The sequence below is a fragment of the Coturnix japonica genome, chromosome 23, assembly GCF_054131305.1.
Source record: "Coturnix japonica strain WE chromosome 23, WE-NBRP24, whole genome shotgun sequence".
Lineage (NCBI taxonomy): Eukaryota > Metazoa > Chordata > Aves > Galliformes > Phasianidae > Coturnix > Coturnix japonica.
In genome coordinates, this window is record NC_140685.1 from 4,668,947 (window position 1) to 4,685,778 (window position 16,832).

At 56.4% G+C, this 16,832-nt stretch overlaps 2 protein-coding genes across 7 annotated transcripts in view; one reads left to right on the forward strand and one right to left on the reverse strand.

The window, feature by feature from the left end:
• The window catches only part of UBE2O (ubiquitin conjugating enzyme E2 O), a 45,570-nt gene extending 35,924 nt beyond the window's left edge, over positions 1-9,646 (forward strand). For all 4 annotated transcript variants that reach the window (XM_085522788.1, XM_015879778.3, XM_015879779.3 and 1 more), the window contains 5 exons: positions 2,252-2,909; positions 3,790-3,926; positions 4,370-4,573; positions 5,017-5,074; positions 6,492-9,646. In XM_085522788.1, the coding sequence (XP_085378914.1) occupies positions 2,252-2,909; positions 3,790-3,926; positions 4,370-4,573; positions 5,017-5,074; positions 6,492-7,240 (1,806 nt within the window). In that variant the 3' untranslated portion in view covers positions 7,241-9,646. The remainder of the gene's footprint in view (positions 1-2,251; positions 2,910-3,789; positions 3,927-4,369; positions 4,574-5,016; positions 5,075-6,491) is intronic.
• A 352-nt stretch (positions 9,647-9,998) lies between these two features.
• SPHK1 (sphingosine kinase 1) lies at positions 9,999-16,766 on the reverse strand. Of its 3 annotated transcripts, XM_085522799.1 has the most exons (6): positions 16,547-16,766; positions 15,536-15,641; positions 11,813-11,962; positions 11,592-11,686; positions 11,330-11,445; positions 9,999-11,224 (listed from the first exon to the last, which is right to left on the reverse strand). In XM_085522799.1, exons 3-6 carry the CDS (start codon positions 11,853-11,855, stop codon positions 10,447-10,449), a joined length of 1,032 nt encoding a protein of 343 aa, XP_085378925.1. In that variant the 5' UTR covers positions 11,856-11,962; positions 15,536-15,641; positions 16,547-16,766; the 3' UTR covers positions 9,999-10,446. The 3 variants fall into 3 exon arrangements, with proteins under 3 accessions (XP_085378925.1, XP_085378924.1, XP_015735272.2); XM_085522798.1 differs by lacking the exon at positions 16,547-16,766 and having other exon boundaries at positions 15,536-15,709; XM_015879786.3 differs by lacking the exons at positions 15,536-15,641; positions 16,547-16,766 and adding an exon at positions 13,681-14,150.
• Positions 16,767-16,832: the final 66 nt, after the last annotated feature.

Genomic DNA, 16,832 nt, shown 5'->3' on the forward strand with positions numbered 1-16,832 from the left:
AGTCTCGATGTCAAATGCAGGCTGCAATGAAAGCCGATGTGCAAGGGAATCCTGCTCTATTTATTATTGCCTTCCCATGACAGCAGGGCTTCCCACTTCTGGTAGCACACAGAAATTCTCACTTTCTTTTTTTTAGGCTGACTGATCAGTTAATTAGTCAGCACGGCTTTGGAATATAGAGAATATTATGCTGCCAGGAAACTGTAGGCAGACTGCTGGTTGTTTTATACACACTGCACTGCCTGTTCATGTCTCTGACCACAGCCTACAGCACCTGCTGCTTTGCAGAGTGGGTTACAGAGCTCAGTGATCATCAGCTTTAACTTGAGCCCAGATTCACTGTGTTGCACAACTAAAGCACAGCTGAAAAAATACTGCTGCTTTTGTCTGCCTTGTGAAACAGAGCTGTAGTGTTTTGTCTTAAGAAGCTCCCCCAGAAGCTGGATGAGGGCCACACATTGCGACCTTACCTACATAAGGGTGAGATCCAGATGTCTTCCTGAGGCAAAAAGGGAGAGGAGTTGAGGGCAGGCTTTAAAAATATGGAGCCATGTTGCCAATCCATGTAACCCCATTCATTTGTCCTCTGCACTGTTCTATTTTAAGGCTTATATTGTATGATCTTGTAGTTGTGTTCACTGTTCCACTTAGTTCCATCCCGCATCTCTTCATCTTGTTGCTTTAAATTAACCCAGACAGCCTGAAGAGAGGAGCAGATTTGCTTCTGTAGGGTCCCATCTCCAGCAGCGTGACAGTGAACAACATTGCTTCTGCAAGGAGGATGTACTTAATCAAGATTCCATTTTAAGCCAAGCATCTCTGCATTAATTACAGTAGAATAGTCAATGCCTGCACTATGGCAGTGGACAAGAGCGTTACAAAGCAGGCTGCTGTCTCCCTTCCCCCTGTTGTCACATGTGCTCGGATGCCAGGCACAATCAGAGGTTTGCTGTGTGCTCCACAAAGGGCTGCTCTCATGCTGCAGGGCTCCAGCAGCTCCTGTTGTGTCACTCCAGTCCCTTCCATTCTTCTTGTCTGCGTAATGATGGGAGTTGGGGAAATGGCAGGAGTGAATTATCGGTTAGTAAAACTGTGATTTATCAGTGCCTGCCCGTATGCCGTAGACGAACTGTCTGGGTGCTTTTTCTCAGCTCTAAAAATAAAGATGGTATAACTGGCTAACTTTCCACCTCAGAGCTGGATTAGCTTTAAGGGCGGTGCGTTTTGATGGCTTTTCCTGCCTGCAGTCACTTGTGTTAAACCCAACCAACCCCCCCCACTGGCTGCCTGTCTCTGGGTGGCACAGAACTGGCTGAGCAGGGCTGGTTCAGCTCGAGGCTTTGACAAGAGAACTGAGTGTCCGCGTGCTTTAGCATCTGGGATCATGTCTTGCAAGACTGGGAGGACCCTTGGGCCATCATTCAAGCGTGAGAAGCAAAGTTGTTCTTGGTCTTCTGCTTCTGTGGTGGAGTCGAGTGCGTCTCTGAGCCTCTGCAGGGAACCTCACGAGAGATGTAGTGTGTGCAGAAGCATGATTAGAGGAGATGAGGCTTAGATGGAGCGTGGATGGGTTCTGCTTTCGGTACTGAAGGGGAAGAGAACATTTTATGTAAGAGCTTATTCAGCAACTTGAGTTAGGCTTTATTGTCCCAGCTGAATTTTAAGTGGTAGTCACATACAGCAGCTGAAGCAGCATAGCAGAGCTCTGACAGCAAGCTGTGTGTGCCACAGAAGGAGAAATCTGGTGTGTGAATTTTGTTTTGCTGGTTCCAGCATTGTCTGTGGCAGGACAGAGCGTGGAGGCAGCCAAAGCAGCGTATTCTGTGCCAGCACAGCTAGAAATACAAACTCCACTCATCATACCCAGCACCTTCTGAGTTAGCTCTGTGTTCAGAGCCCCTGGGATGTTCGGTAGCTGGTTGGCACTAACATGCTCTTGTTGGTGGCTCTGTCCCAGCCATTGGGAAGGTTGCAGCCCGCCTAGAACTCCCCTTGTATCCCCCCAGTGCCCTACTTTGACAGGTGGAGGATGGGGCTCTGCTGGCTCAGTTTGGATCATCCATTAACACATTATATGGATCATGCCTCACCCACCATGAGTAGATGGAAGAGGTTGGAACAGCCTCACAAACTGTAGCTGACAGCCCCCCCATGAAAAGGGAGAACCGACTTGTCTATGTTTAATACCAATTAAAACGCTGTACTTCGACCTTAAGTACTCAGTGCCTTTTCTAACTGTGCTCTCCTTTAGCACTTATACAACATCGAGTCGGAGATTGAGGAGTCGGACTATGATTCTGTTGACGGCAGCACCAGCGGAGCATCCTCTGAGTGGGAGGATGAAAGCGACAGCTGGGAGACAGACAACGGCCTCATGGACGACGACCACCCAAGAATTGAAGAGTTGGAGCCTGAGGAACCAGCAGCAGAGGAGGTGAAAAAAGTGGAGGAACAAGTGCAGGGAGCCGTGGCGATGGCAGTTGCAGATCTTGCTGCAGAGAAAGCTGGCAAGGACGGAGCCCCAAAGAGCTTCAGGGAACTGAAGGAAGCCATCAAGATCTTGGAAAGCCTGAAAAATATGACTGTGGAGCAGCTGCTGACTGGTTCTCCCACCTCCCCAACGGTGGAGCTGGAAAAACCCACTCGGGAGAAGAAATTCTTGGACGATATTAAAAAGCTGCAGGAAAATCTGAAGAAAACCTTGGATAACGTGGCTATTGCGGAGGAGGAAAAGATGGAAGCCATGGTGGAGACAGAGAAGAAAGAAGAAAAAGCAGAGGCACAGACACCGGTGAGGTCGGAGTGGCCCAGTGAGACACCGGTGCTGTGCCAGCAAAGTGGGGGCAAACCTGGAGTCACCTTCACCAGTGCCAAGGGAGAAGTGTTCTCTGTGCTGGAGTGTGCTCCAGGTGAGTGCACCAGGGCAGGGGAAGCCTCTGTGCTGCCATGTTCCTCTAAATCTTTGCATTTAGGCCTCTAGGATTGGATGTTCTGGTATCTTTCTCGTAGCTGATTAAGTGGGGAGGAGAAATTAAGACGACTTTGGTAGGACAGTTCATTCTGGGAGCTAAACCTGGCTTCCAGGTGGCATCTCTAGGCACTGAGCTACTTCCTTAAGCCTTAAGATGAATTTCTCTTTCTTCTACATTGAAAATGAGCTTTGAAGGGCTGTGTAGTTTAAAGTGCTGGAGTTTGCATGAGCAGCTGGTGCTCTTGTGCTGGGTGCCCTTGGTTGGGTGAGCGTCCTTGTTAACATTCATCTGCCAAAAATAAAGGAAGAGCATCTGGTTGTGTGGAACACAGGTGACAGCAGAGCCCGAGGCGCTCAGCAAGGCCACCAGCTAAACCAGAGCTGGGGAGGAGAGGTGGCCGAGCTCTTCTGAACCTGCAGGTGTGTGCAGATAAAGCAGGGAGCTGGGCTCACGTTCCTGCAGGCAGGAGGTCCTAGCTTGGTGTAAGACCAAGAGAACAGGAGCTGCAGGTTGTGGCTGCTGGACCGTGTGGGGAAAAAGCAAATAATCACTGGGCTGCCTCCTGGCTCAGCACCAATTAAGCTGAATTGCCCTGGGCTGATGTGTGAGCTGGGATATAGTGAGAAGCTTTAGGGCTTCCTGCCTTTACTGCAGGAGTTGGGGTTCTACAGGAAGATAGTTGTGTAGCTTCTGCTGATGGCCCCTATCTCTTTTCATCCAAAGGACGCATTTAATGCATGGATGGATCTGCCTTCATAAGGAGCTGGTGGTGGTTTCCAAGGCAGGCTTTAATTCTGTTCTCTTCCTTGACTCACAGATAGCCATGCCTTCAAGAAAATGGAGTTCCAGCCCCCAGAAGCAAAGAAGTTCTTTAGCACTGTGCGGAAGGAGATGGCTCTGCTGGCCACTTCCCTGCCAGATGGCATCATGGTGAAAACCTTTGAGGATCGAATGGCAAGTGTTTGCTCTCTGATTTCTGTGTTAGAACTGGGCTCAAAGTCCAGCTGGCGTGGAACTCCCTGCTTAGCCTCAATCCCTTACATTAGAGCCACAGGAATGTGAGCAGCATGTGAAATCCTAATTACTCTGAATGGCTGCTTTTGCATTCCCTTAGTGGGGGTGGCAGACAACAGAGATTCTCATGGCAGGAAATCCATGTTGGGTTCTTTGCCCACTGGCATGTTGTCCCTCCAGGCAGTGGAGGGTGTGTGAGCAGTGGGTGTTACTGGTCATCCTCAGCCCCAGAGGCACAGCAGGGCCATAGCAGAAGCACAGCTTTTAGGGAGAGGGTGCCCCGGGGTGTGTTAAGAGCTGCAAGGGCTGAAGTGGATAAAGAGATAAATGGGCTGTGATCAAACACAGCTGTGCCTGGTGGCTTATTTCACCTTTCTCCACAGGATCTCTTCTCAGCACTTATAAAAGGGCCCACACGCACACCCTATGAAGACGGCCTCTTTCTCTTTGACATCCAGCTCCCCAACATCTACCCTGCTGTGCCACCTCTCTTTCGCTACCTCTCCCAGTGCAGCGGGAGACTGAATCCCAACCTGTATGACAATGGCAAAGTGTGTGTCAGCCTCCTGGGGACGTGGATAGGCAAGGTAATGCTTCCTTCTACCCATCCCCACAGTGGTTGTACCAGGCTACAGCTGGAAGGAGATGCTTCCATCCAGGCCAGGAGTCCTGGGTGATGTCTGGTCTTTGGTGCTTAAACTTGGTGCAGCTCAGGCTGTCCATATGTCTGGAGGAGGACTGGGTGCTGTGTTGGGACTGGGACTGATACGGTGTGTAGTTGTACACCATTCCAGGCAGACAGCATGGCCAGGCCACGTGCTGAGCTGACAAAAAGTAAGGAAGATGACTTGGTGTTGCAGGGCCACCAGCACGTCCCGTGTTTGTTGAGTCAGTCCCTTGTTCCTGCTGCAAACCACAGGATCTTAGTGGTGGGGATGTCGAGCAGCTGGGGTCTTGCTTCATCCAGTGGTTATTGCTGAGCAAACCAGTGGTGCTTCTGCCCTCTGATGCATTTGTGTGTGTGTTTCAGGGGACAGAAAGGTGGACCAGTAAATCCAGCCTCCTCCAAGTGCTCATCTCCATCCAAGGTAAATGCTCCTGCAGAACCTGTGGGACAGGAAAAAGCAGGGGGGAGTGCAAGCTTATGTCTGGCAGGGGGTTGATACGTGCGGTGCCAGTTGGGCTCCTGCTGCCTTTTGCTCTCACCTCGCTGGACAAAGCAGCGTCCTTATCTCTGCAGTTCAGCATTCCAAGCAGGTACAAGCTTTTCTCATGCCTTGATTTTTCTTGGCTGCGTCCCAGGTCTCTGAGACAATGCTTTCCCTTCTTCTTCCTGCAGCCACAGAGCTGTTCTGCTTGTTGCTCTGAGCTGACAAAGGTGGCTCTTTTTGTTCCCAGCCAGTCACCGAAGTTGCTGCTAAACTGGACTTAATTTACAGGACTGTTTTTATCCCCACTGAGTCATCTACTTGGGGCACATTTTTGCTCTTGATGTTGCTGTTTACTCTCCTAAAGCAGAATAATCAGGGGTGTGTCTAAGCCGGCCCCAGGGCTTTCTGTCGCAGAGCTTTGCCTTATAATATCCAGTTTGGAGGCAGACAGTCTAAATCAGTTCTCCACCTTAAGGCCAACTTTCTATGCAGGGAGCCCAGGAATGTGACTTGAGAAACCTTTGACATGGAACAAAGGCTGCAGCCTCCAGTACACAGGGACTCTTGCTCCTCCCAGCCGGCCTGTGCCCTCCTGTTGGGGAGCAGGAACAAAAGCCTTTTCTCATTTCCAGAGCTGAGCATCCAAATTTAGGACGTGAACACATTGAACATGTGGTGCTGGTGGGAAATCTCCCTCCCTCTCTCCTTCCTGCTGCCTGGTCTTGGAGGGACTCACGTTGTCACCTCCACCAGCTCCAGTGCAGCTCGTGGCAGTATCAGTGTTGTTGCTACCTACATAGAGTTGCAGTCTGACAAAGGCAGGGAAAGCTTATGGATGGTTTGGCACTTTGTTCCCTGTCTCTGTACTGCCCTGGTGGGACTATAGTGGGTAGGGTGGTCAGGTCAAAGTATGGCTTCCTTTCTTATAAAGAGGAGGAAGGGGAAAAAAACGTGTATTTAAGAAGAGTTTGGGTTACATTTACATTCTTTTTTTTGGCTGGAAAGAGAGGGAAGGTTGTGAAATGTTTTTCCTTCCACCCTTTTGACCTCCTGTGCTGCTGTGTGCCCTCTGCATCACACCAATGGAAGCCTGCTCTCCATTGCTGCTCCCAGTGGTGTCAGGGATCCTCCCATGTGTGAGCAGGAGGCTGCAGTGCCATTCAAAGTGCAACCCTTTGTGATAATGCATTGTGCAGGGTCCTGCCCTGCCTTCAGAAGCAGGAACCAAAGCATTCCCTCATGCGTTCTCCTCCAGCCCTTCCTGCTGCTGGATTTGCCTTTCAATGAGGCGCTGTGGGTGCCGATCCATAAAGGGGGTCCCTCCTTTAACCCACCGCCCTGTTTCCTTCGCCAGGTCTCATCCTAGTGAACGAGCCCTATTACAACGAGGCTGGATTCGACAGCGACCGGGGCCTTCAGGAGGGCTATGAGAACAGCCGCTGCTACAACGAGATGACTCTGATCCGGGTGGTGCAGTCCATGATGCAGCTGCTGCGCAGACCCGTCGAGGTCTTTGAGCATGAAATCCGCGAGCATTTCCGCTGCAACGGCTGGCGCCTGGTGTCCCGCATCGAGTCCTGGCTGGAGACCAACGAGCTGGTGGAGAGGAGCCACGAGCAGAACAACGGGGCTGATTCCACCTCCCTCCTCTCTGCTGGCACCCTGGCTGACAGCCCCGGAGACAGCACTGGGGGGGAGTACAGCGGCTCCGCAGAGCAGGGAGCGGCGGCTGCGTTGTCCGACTCGGCGCTGGATGGGAAGGAGGAGCTGGACGAGGCAGAGTTCACAACCTCGACGCCCAACGCCAGCGACCTCCACCAGTATTCAGACTCGGAGAGCCAAGCCAGGGGGGTGGACCTGGCCAGAGACCGAACGGACGAGGGGAAGGCTGCCCAGGACTCTGCCTCGCAGCCGAGCGTGAAACCAAAGAAAAGGAGAAAGAGCTACAGGAGTTTCCTCCCAGAGAAGAGCGGTTACCCTGATATTGGGTTCCCCCTCTTCCCTTTGTCCAAGGGGTTCATTAAAAGCATCCGCGGTGTCTTGCAGCAGTACCGGGCTGCCTTAGCAGGGGCCAATATCCCAGAGTGGACAGAGGACAAGTAAAACCGTCGGGTTAGGGACAGGCAGGTGCAGAGGAGAAGGGAAGGCAGCAGAAAGGAAATTGGCAAATGCTGTTACCAGTAAACTGGCTTATCCTTCCAGCTTTTCTTCCTCAGCTTGGTTTGTTCCAAAGAAGGTGGTAGGCCTGATTTGCTCCTCCGAGGAAAGGTTGTCTAAGCATGGATCTGCCCTCAGCCCTCCTTCCTTCCCCCTGTCCCACATACACTCTCCTCTTGCGAGTTTGACCCTGCAATGGTAAGATTGGAGACCCGCACAGCAGCAGTCTTGCAGCCACGTTCCCTCTGCACTTTCATCTTGGGGCACCTTTCCACGCAGACTCTTCCCACCCAGCACTTTCTGCTGTTGGGGATGGAGCCAGAAGCGATTGCTGTAGGATCCGGAATCGAAGGGCGCTGCCCTCTTTCATTTTGCTCTGCATTACCGTGGGTTTTCTGAAGCCAACCCAAGCTGATACGTACTGAGACGTTGGATTGTTTGCATTGAAGTTGTCTGCACCGTATGGAGTTGCTCTAGTCGTAGTTGTTCACCGATAGCTCTGAGGTTCTTCTGATCAGAACTTGAACGGGCAGAACCAGAACTCTGTGCTGCCCTGGTCGTGCTGTGGGGTTTCCATCCGCTCCTGTGACTGCTGCTCTATGTCCTGGAATCAGCTCCACCATCCACAGTCTATTCCCGTTGTAAGGCAGGCTTCCCTCCCCGCCCCATGCATGCCTGTCCTTTAGAAACACACAAGACATGGGGTTCTGCCCTCGTTACTTGCTCACCTGTCCAAATCTTCCCTTCATTCCCTTGGCAGCACTGGGTGTATCTCAGCCTTGTGTGGGGTGCATTGCAGACCAGCTCCTGGTTAAGGGGATGAGCGTGGCACATTCTGCCTCTCCCATCACCTGCTGCCATTGGGTCTGGGGGCTGCCCGAGCTGGGATCACCCATAGGCAGCAGGAGCTGATGCAGTGTGTTCAGCTGGTGTGGGAGCAGCAGTTTGTGATGGTTCCTCATCCATTAACCGGAGCGCATCCGACACTGGTGTGGGCTGCTGCTGTTTCCTCCCCTGCCCAACTGTTTCCTGTGACTGCCTGAACCTGCTGTGGCTGGTAGAGCTGTGGGTGCAGCGCATCCGTGTGCTGCTGCTGGGCCTCTGGGGCAGCACAGCACTGACAGAGCCGGGACCTTCAGCACTTTGCAGCAGCAGCAGCAGCCTCATGGCTGGGCACCTGGATGGAGCCTTTGTGTGCACTCAAATTAATGGAGCTGGGGAGGTCCCATCAGCATCCGGAGGAGCAGTCAGGCTGTGTCCCTCCAGCTGGGAGCACTCAGTAAGGAATGGAGGCAGATCCCTTCTGTCAGTATGGCTGGGGTGGGGGGAACACAGCCAGGATGCGGCGCCTTCTGACCCCCAGCACAGTCTGCTCTCAGTATCTCCCTGCTGTGCTTCTGACCTGCACTGTGCCTGCAAAGGAGCTGCTGCTGGATGCTGTTGGTCAGAGGGATAAAAACCTTCACGGCCACAACTCAGCTGCTGCCAGAGCTCTGTTGTGTCCCTTTGCTCCCCAGAACACGCAGCCTGAGCTGCTCACAGGTATCCAGGCCACTTTCTCCCCCCCTCCCTTTCTTTCCCATCAATCAGAAGCAAAGAGTTTCATCCTGGCTGCCCCCCCCAGGAGCTGGGTGCTGCCCTGCAGGGGGTTCAGCCCCCACCACAGCCGGAGGTTTACAGATTTTCTAAGCTTTTGATAATGTGAAGCTCCCTGGTGACCGGGTTGGTGGTTGAGCAGACTGCAGCTCTGTCATTTACTCCCCCATCTCTTACCCCCCCACCCTGTGTATGTATGTAATATTTAAGGGTAACAAGAGTTACAAAGGCTTCGAACCTTAATAATAATAACGATAATCATTAAAAAGAGACACACATTAAAAAAAAAAAAGGAAAAAAAAAATAACAAAAAAAAAATAAAATAGCCAAAGCATGCTGCATTTTGTTGGCCTTAAAACTGGCTACACGACTGTGAGAGGTGCAAAGCCAAACAGCCTGTAACTGTTTTAAGTGCTGGGGTTGGGGGGGAGAGGAGAAGCGTCCCGAGCTGGGTTTGTTTGTAGCCTTTGATCCTGTTGTACAGTATTTAAAATGAAGAAAAACCAACCAAACCAAACCCCCCCCCCGGACCCGACCATTGAGGCCATGCTTAGAGGTGTGTCGTTCACGTGCAGATGTGGATGCTTGGTTGCTTAAAACGATATATGTATAAAAGTGCTGTGTGACCATTAAAAAAAAACAAAACCTTTTTTTTTACCTGCAGAATTGTTTGGTGGTGGTGGTGGTGGTTTGGCCAAACCGAGGTGTAATAAAGGAGGGAAGATGACTTGCCATTAAATTCCGCCTCTGTGAGTAGTTTGGGCTGTCGGTCTCATTCTTCCCTCTATTTGTGCAGCCCCTGCCTGCAGGCTGTGCTGCCCGGGACCCCCAGCTGTGTGTGGAGATCAGGTTCTTCTCTCCATCCCCCCCATCCTAATTGCATGCTTTGTAGATGAATAAACGTGGCTCTATGCCCTCCTTTGTGCTGAGAGCTGTAATTACTGCAAAGAAGGCTGTGATCCACCCCAGCCCAGCTCATGGGAAGGGCCCCTCCATGAGCTGTGGGGGGAGATGTGGGTTCTCTATGGTCACATTCAGCCTCACCTCCCCCCCTGCAGGCACTGAACACTCAGGGTGTGCCCTTATGTTGGGGCTGGGTGGCTTTGGCTTTCTTTTATGCAAACGCTCCATATTTATTGCATTTCTCACAAGAATAAACTCTGCTTCTACTGGGAGCTCTTGGAAAACAAAACAAAACCAAAACAGGACGGGGTGGTTGATGTCTCCTGGTAGGTTGTTGGTTTGGTCCCGGCTCAGCCCGGCAGGGACATGAGAGGTGCCACCAAACCTGGGGACGTGGCTGTGCCGGCGCAGCCACCCAGGACGTGGGGCCGTCGTACCGATGGCACCAGGACGGAGCTGGCACTGAGCACCTGCTGCGGCTCACGGCTCATTATGGGACGGCGCTGTCCCCAGCAGGGTAAAGCTAAGCAAAAGGCCGAGTGCCCGCGGGCATGGAGAGCCCAATGGGCACCAAGAGCTCCATGGGCACGGAGAGCTATTGCTGGAAGAGTTGGTTCCTGAGTGGGAGGAGGGCTGCGCGCCCACAGCCGGCCCTAGGAACCAGTGGACCCAGTGACCACGCGGCACATGTTGCCGTGGATCTGGCCCTGCACGGGCTCACACGCCAACGCCTCCCCGTCCACCGTCATGATGCCGGCGCTGCCCCGCGGCTCCAGGCGGAAGGCGCGTACCGGGACACAGTGCAGGTGGGGGCAGTTCAGATCCATGTGTGTCCCCCTGCCCATGGCCAGGAAGATCTTCAGCAGCGCCACGCGGCTGATGCCGGCCCCCACGTAGAAGAGGTGGATGCAGCCGTCGTGCAGCCGCGCTGTTGGAGCCATCAGCAGGTTGGTGCCCAGGTGGGACTGGTAGATGGCGTAGACGCAGACAAACTCCTCCTCGGGCACCACCACCCAATGGGGCGGCACCGGCTGCCCCAGCGGCACCAGCAGCGTGTCTGCAGGCAGCGCCCCGTGCCCGCTCAGCGCCTCTGTCCCTGCTGCTGCTTTGGCCTGGTGGCTGGATGCCTTGCTGTCCATGGGGGTGCCTGGCTCATTGGCTGCAGGCAGGTAGGAGAGGCGGCCCTGGTAGACACGCAGCCGTACCAAGCACTGCAGTGTACCCAGAGTGAAGCGGGCGTTACCCAGCCGACGGTACTTCTCACTGTCGATGTCCACGTCGGCGATGAAACCCCATCCGAAGCCCAGGAAGGAGAAGAAACGTTTGCCTGAGGCTGTGCTCAATGAGACCAAGTCCATGGGAGCGTGCAGCCCCTTGCACAGGATGAAGGTGCAGTTGGTCAGCAGTTTCTTCTTGGCCACGTGGTCGTTGCTGAGGGGGACAGAGGGTGAGGGTGAGCTGTGACGCCCCCTAAGGATGCTGCCTTTGTGCACCAGCACTGGGCTGGTCCCCATCCCACACACACACCCCACTCACCCCGCATAGTAGTTAATGGAGGCAGCCAGTGCATTCCCAGAGCCCCCGGGCAGGATGCACAGCGGGGTCTGCAGGGCTTCCTCCCAGTCCGGCCGCTCCATCAGCCCATTCAGCACCTGCAGGAGGAAGGTTGGGGGGAGCTGGTGGCACGTGGGACTGCACAAAGACCCCAGTGACCCCACAGTGCCCCAATGGCTTCCAGCTGGGTTTTGTCTTTGCATCTCCCCCTGGTTTGCCCCCAGAGCTGACCCCAGGCTCTCACCTCATGGAGCAGCCCATCCCCAGACATCACCACCAGCACGTCCCACTGCGACAGCTCTTCATCCCGCACCTTCTCCTGAGCGTGGTGGGCTCTCTCTGCAGCGCAAATCAGAGCAGTGAGTCCTCCACTCTGCCCACTGCCACCCTGGGATGGTAACAACAGCCCCACAGGAGCCCACCCCAGGTGGGTGCTGTGCAGGAGGAGGGTCCTTGGGGACTCACCGGTGACAAAGATGGTGGGTGTGATGTCGGCATCTGCCAGCATGGGCTGCACCACGGCCTGGAAGTCCTCAAGAGCGCGGCCAGCACCGCTCTGCGGGTTCAGCAGCACCAGCGCTCGGCAGGGCCGGGGCAGCACCCCATAGCTGGCACCTGGGGGGAGCAGGAGGTCAGCACGGTGGGGCTGGTGGGCTCAGTGAGCAGCCTGCTATGGTCCTAAGGGACACAGAGTGCTGAGGAGGGGCTGGATGAGGGTCTGCACTGAGAGATGTGGGGGCACGGTGAGCCAAGAGCAGGGGATGAGTGAGGGCTTTGGGGGGGTCAAGCTATTGATTCCCCACATCCAACCCTGCTGGAGCAGGGCTGGCACTGCCACCTGTGCTGGCAGATGGATGCTTTGCTCCCCACGGGGCTCAGCTTCCACACACAGCCCCATCCGTGCTGTAATTACAGGCTGCTGGGGGCTGCATTGCCCCACACCCTGCTGTCCCCACAACCTGCAGCAATCACTCCATGCACTGCTGTGACCCAACAGCCCCCATTGCAGGGACGAGATGGATGCAATGTGAGCACGGCACCGCGATGCTGTAACAAACACGGGTTCACAGGGGGTTCAGGGGGGCGGGGGGGCTCTGTAGGGCTGAGGTTTTGCACACTGACAGCGCACGGAGCGGTGAGTCACGAACGCTGACAGCGTTTCCCAGCACAGCACAGCTCGGGAAGCCCGTTGTTCTGCTCACCCGGAGCTGAGAGTGCAGGAACACGGGATGATCGCGGGGCAAAAGCCGCAGGGCTGCACGGAACCGGAGTCCTGCGGGCTGGGTCCGGCGCTGGCCACCACCCAACACCCCCTGCCCTGCACGGCTCCTTATCAGCCGGCAGCACATGGACGGGACGGGACGGGACCGGCTGCTCGCGATGGCCGCGGCTCAGCCCCGCTCCGGCCCCATCGGTGGCACCGGGCGCCCCATGGATTGCAACACCGGCACATAAAGGGCTGCGGTGCACGAGGAGCCAACGTGCTGCGGGTGACCCCATCGGACCCCGCTGACCCCATAGGGCAGGACGGAGCCGGCAGCCCCTGGGGGGCATCAGGGGTTGAAATGGACTTCGTCCCCATTGATGACACCACGGTGCCGTGGGGCGGGGTGGGGCGGCTGCCCCCTATTGCAGGTACGGGGTGCCCCGATGGCCCCGCACGCCGGCGGCCTTATCTGCCCCGCACACGGCACGGCCAGCACGGGGCGTGGTGAGACACATCCGTAACGCAGCAATGAACCGGGGGAAGGAGCTTCGTAAATCCCCGGCGAGCTGCAAATCTCGCACCGCCCCAACGCGCTGCAACGCCGGAGCACGGCGGCAGCCAGCTCCCATCGGGCCTCGGCTCCTCCGGTTGTTCTTATTGACAAGGAGAGGCAGCGAGCTGCTCTACAGCTGCGGATCAAACCCAAAAGGCCGCGTTGTAGAACACGGGCAGGAGAGCGATGTGAGAGCGATGTGAGAGCATCCCTCCCTCCTTCCCTCCCTCCCACCGGAGCTGGGTGGTTGTGGTGCAGGGGAATTCAACCTGCTCCAACGCGGCCGGAGACACCGGGGGACGGACGGGCTCCATCCTCTGCCCCTCCGCGGGTTGGGGCCAAAGGAACACACGGAGCTCCGCTCTGTGCCCCACCGCTGCGGACTTTCCTCCCACCGCTTTAAAGCTTCGCTACTCATTAAACCGGTGGAAGGAGGCGGCGAGTACAACGCGAAGGGCCCCGCCGGGCTTTAAAGGGACGGACGGAGGGACCCCAACGTCCCCGTCCCATATCGCAGTCCGATAAACTCCCCCCCCCTCCCCAACCCACTCGCGTTGCGCCGCCGCTTCTCACCGTCCCGCGTGGGCGCTGCGGGCAGCGAGAGCTCTCGGATGCGTTGGCTCCAGGCCTGGGCGATGCGGAGATTCTCCTCGGCTTCGGGGTGTTGGGAAACGCGGAAAGTCCTCTGCAGGCGCTGCCGGGCGGGGGAACCCCATCGGGCCTTACGGAACGGGTAACCCACGAGGGAGAAACAGGCGGCGGCGGGGCCGGACGGGAACGCGGAGCTACCCACGCAATCGGCCAAACGGAGCGCGGCGTCGGGACCGCCGGGACGCAGCACCTGCAGCTCCCGTTCGGTCAGAGCCACGGACCAAGAGGCCGAACCGGGACACGGTCCCGTGTTGAAGCGGCCCCGCAGCAGCACCGCCCCGCCGTCACCGTGCGACGGGACCCGGCGGCCGGCGGCCATCGGAGCGCGGAGCGGGGCCGGCACGAACCGGGAGCGCCGCCCGCCGCTGCTCGCTGCTGACACCCGGCGCAATGCTCGGCAATGGCAGGAGGCGGCCCCATATAACACACCCCCCCCTAAACACACCCCGGCCTCGGTTTACCCGAGGGCTGCCCTACGAGGGGCGGGTCCTATGGATCACAAGCCGAGGGTGCTGTGTCTGCAGGTGCCCTACGCGTGTGGGTGCCGTGGTGGCAGCCGCAGACCCATAACCGCAAGCATTGATGCCACAGCACAGCACGGATCCCTAAGCACCAACCCCATGACCCAGTGCACAGCCCATAACCCCAAGTACAGACCGCCATGACCCAGCATAGATCCGTATCTCTGATCACAAACCCCATAACGCAGGCTGGAGCCCACAACCCAAAGGCTACATCCTACAACCCAGCCTGGACCCCATAACCCAAAGGCTACACCCTACAACCCAGCACTGACCCCACAACCCAAAGCCTACACCCTACAACCCAGCCTGGACCCCATAACCCAAACGCTACACTCTACAACCCAGCCTGGACCCCATAACCCAAAGCCCAGACCCCATAACCCTGAGCACAGACTGTGAGCACAGAGCTAAACCCAGTGCTGACCCCACAACTCCCAGCACCAGGGCACCATACCCTTCCCACTTCCAGCAGCCCTCTCACCCTCATGCCCACCCTATAGATGCAGGGAGGGTGGGGGGACGAACACCCAAACACGCACAGGGCAAAGCTGGCTGGGATTTGCTTTATCGGGATACCTAAAAACAAAGCAGCCCCACAGCAGGGTTTGATGCTTTCCACTTTCTAAGGAGATTCCTGTTTAAAAGCCGGGCGGGGCGGAGCATCCTTTTGGGATTGGGGGTGGGCTGTGCCATGGGTCAGAGCTGACACCCCGTTCGGTGCCGGTGCAGGAAGCAGCCGCACGCTGCCGGCCTTCCTGGTGACTCACACACGTTGTATTTCCGCTCAACACGGGACGTGGATGGAGGAAATGAGGAGGTGCTGCTGGCAGGTGCCGTGGGGCCGAGCTTTGGGCTCTGCCCTTGTTCCCCATTACCCCCCACCCAATACCTCCCCTCCCCACACTGCTTCCCCCTCTGGTGTAAGGCACTTTGTGGAGCTCTACCTGCCTGTAGGAGCTGCAGCCATTTGTGTCCCAGCTGCTCCTGATGCCCGTTTAGCATTGGTCTCTTTTAGCATCACGGCACGAGTCTCAAGGTGGAGCCAGAAATAGCAGCGTGCTGTGCTGTACCGGGCCTGGCTGGGCTGTAGGGCTTGGCAGGGGGACAGGCTGGTGCTGCAATGGGGATGAACCACGCTGGGAACAACAGGCATAGAGCAGGAAGGGGTGGAATCACACGAGGTTTGGGGCTGCTCATCCCCACAGCTGATGACTTACATAGCAATATGTCTGAGGTCACCTCCCTTCACTTACCAAGCTCAGCCCAGTACCGGAGCAATGGAATCCCAGCTGCGGCAGCTCCATCTCCCCCAGATGCCGGGCTGTGGTTGTGCTTCCACCACTTCCCAGCAGCGGTTTCCTGCAGTGGGATGAGCAAAGGCATATTTGGGAGCTGACTCATAGGCTGCAATGGGAACCACCTGGGGGACAGCAGGGCTGGCTGCTCCCATAATAAGCACTGAGTGGCTCTCAGCAATGCTCAGGACCCCCCAGAATTGCCCATTGCCCCCACAGCTCTTCTCAGAACCCCCCCCCCCCCCCCCCCCCAGGCCCACTTAGAGCCACCCAGCACTGCTCAGGACACACAAGCAGTGCCCATTCACCCCCAGCATTGCTCAGATCCCCCTCAGCCCCACTCAGGATGACCCCAGTACAGCCTACTCCCCCCCAGCACAGCTTATTCCCCCCCAGCACAGCCTATTCCCCCCCAGCACAGCCTATTCAACTCCATCATGGCCTATTCCCCCCATCATGGCCTATTACGCCCCACCATGGCCTATTCCCCCCTATTATGGCCTATTCCGCCCCACCATGGCCTATTCCCACCCATTATGGCCTATTCCGCCCCACCATGGCCTATTCCCACCCATTATGGACTATTCCCCCCCATCATGGCCTATTCCCTCCCATTATGGCCTACTCCCCCCCAGCATGGCCTATTCAATTCCATCATGGCCTATTCCGCCCCACCATGGCCTATTCCCACCCATTATGGCCAATTCCCCCCCACCATGGCCTATTCCCCCCCATTATGGCCTACTCCCCCCCAGCATGGCCTATTCAATTCCATCATGGCCTATTCCGCCCCACCATGGCCTATTCCCCCCCAGTACATCCTATTCCCCCCTATTATGGCCTATCCCCCCCCAGCCCATCTCAGGACCCCCATTGTCACTAAGCATTACTCAGGACCCCCCCATGTCCATCTCAGGCCCCCCCATCACAGCCCATTCCCCCCCAGCATCGTGTTTGTTGCCTTTTCACCTCTCTGGGGCTGCTCTGTGCTCACACAAGGCCCGTCCCCGTGTGGTGCTGAGGCAGGTAGGCCTCACAGGGAGCGCAGTTGGCCGAGGGGTACAACAGGGCAACGAGGGGCCGTTCTGAGACCAAACACGGATAGAGGACACATAATGGGTGTGGGGCGATCACTGAAGAGCCTCGCTGAGCTCTGCTGGCCGCATCGAGGTGCTGAGGAGCCAAACTCCGCCCTTCTATTCAGGCAGCGCAAGGAGAGTGGAGGACTCAGAGCCGCGCCCCGCCCTCCCGGCTA

Excerpts from the sequence above, each read along its gene's own strand:
- SPHK1 (XM_015879786.3), bottom strand. The coding sequence starts at position 14,077 with ATGGCCGCCGGCCGCCGGGTCCCGTCGCACGGTGACGGCGGGGCGGTG. Across the intron at positions 11,963-13,680 it reads CGCAGCGCCCACGCGGGACG|GTGCCAGCTATGGGGTGCTG; the intron begins GTGAGAAGCGGC and ends TGCTCCCCCCAG. Across the intron at positions 11,687-11,812 it reads ACCCACCATCTTTGTCACCG|AGAGAGCCCACCACGCTCAG; the intron begins GTGAGTCCCCAA and ends TTTGCGCTGCAG.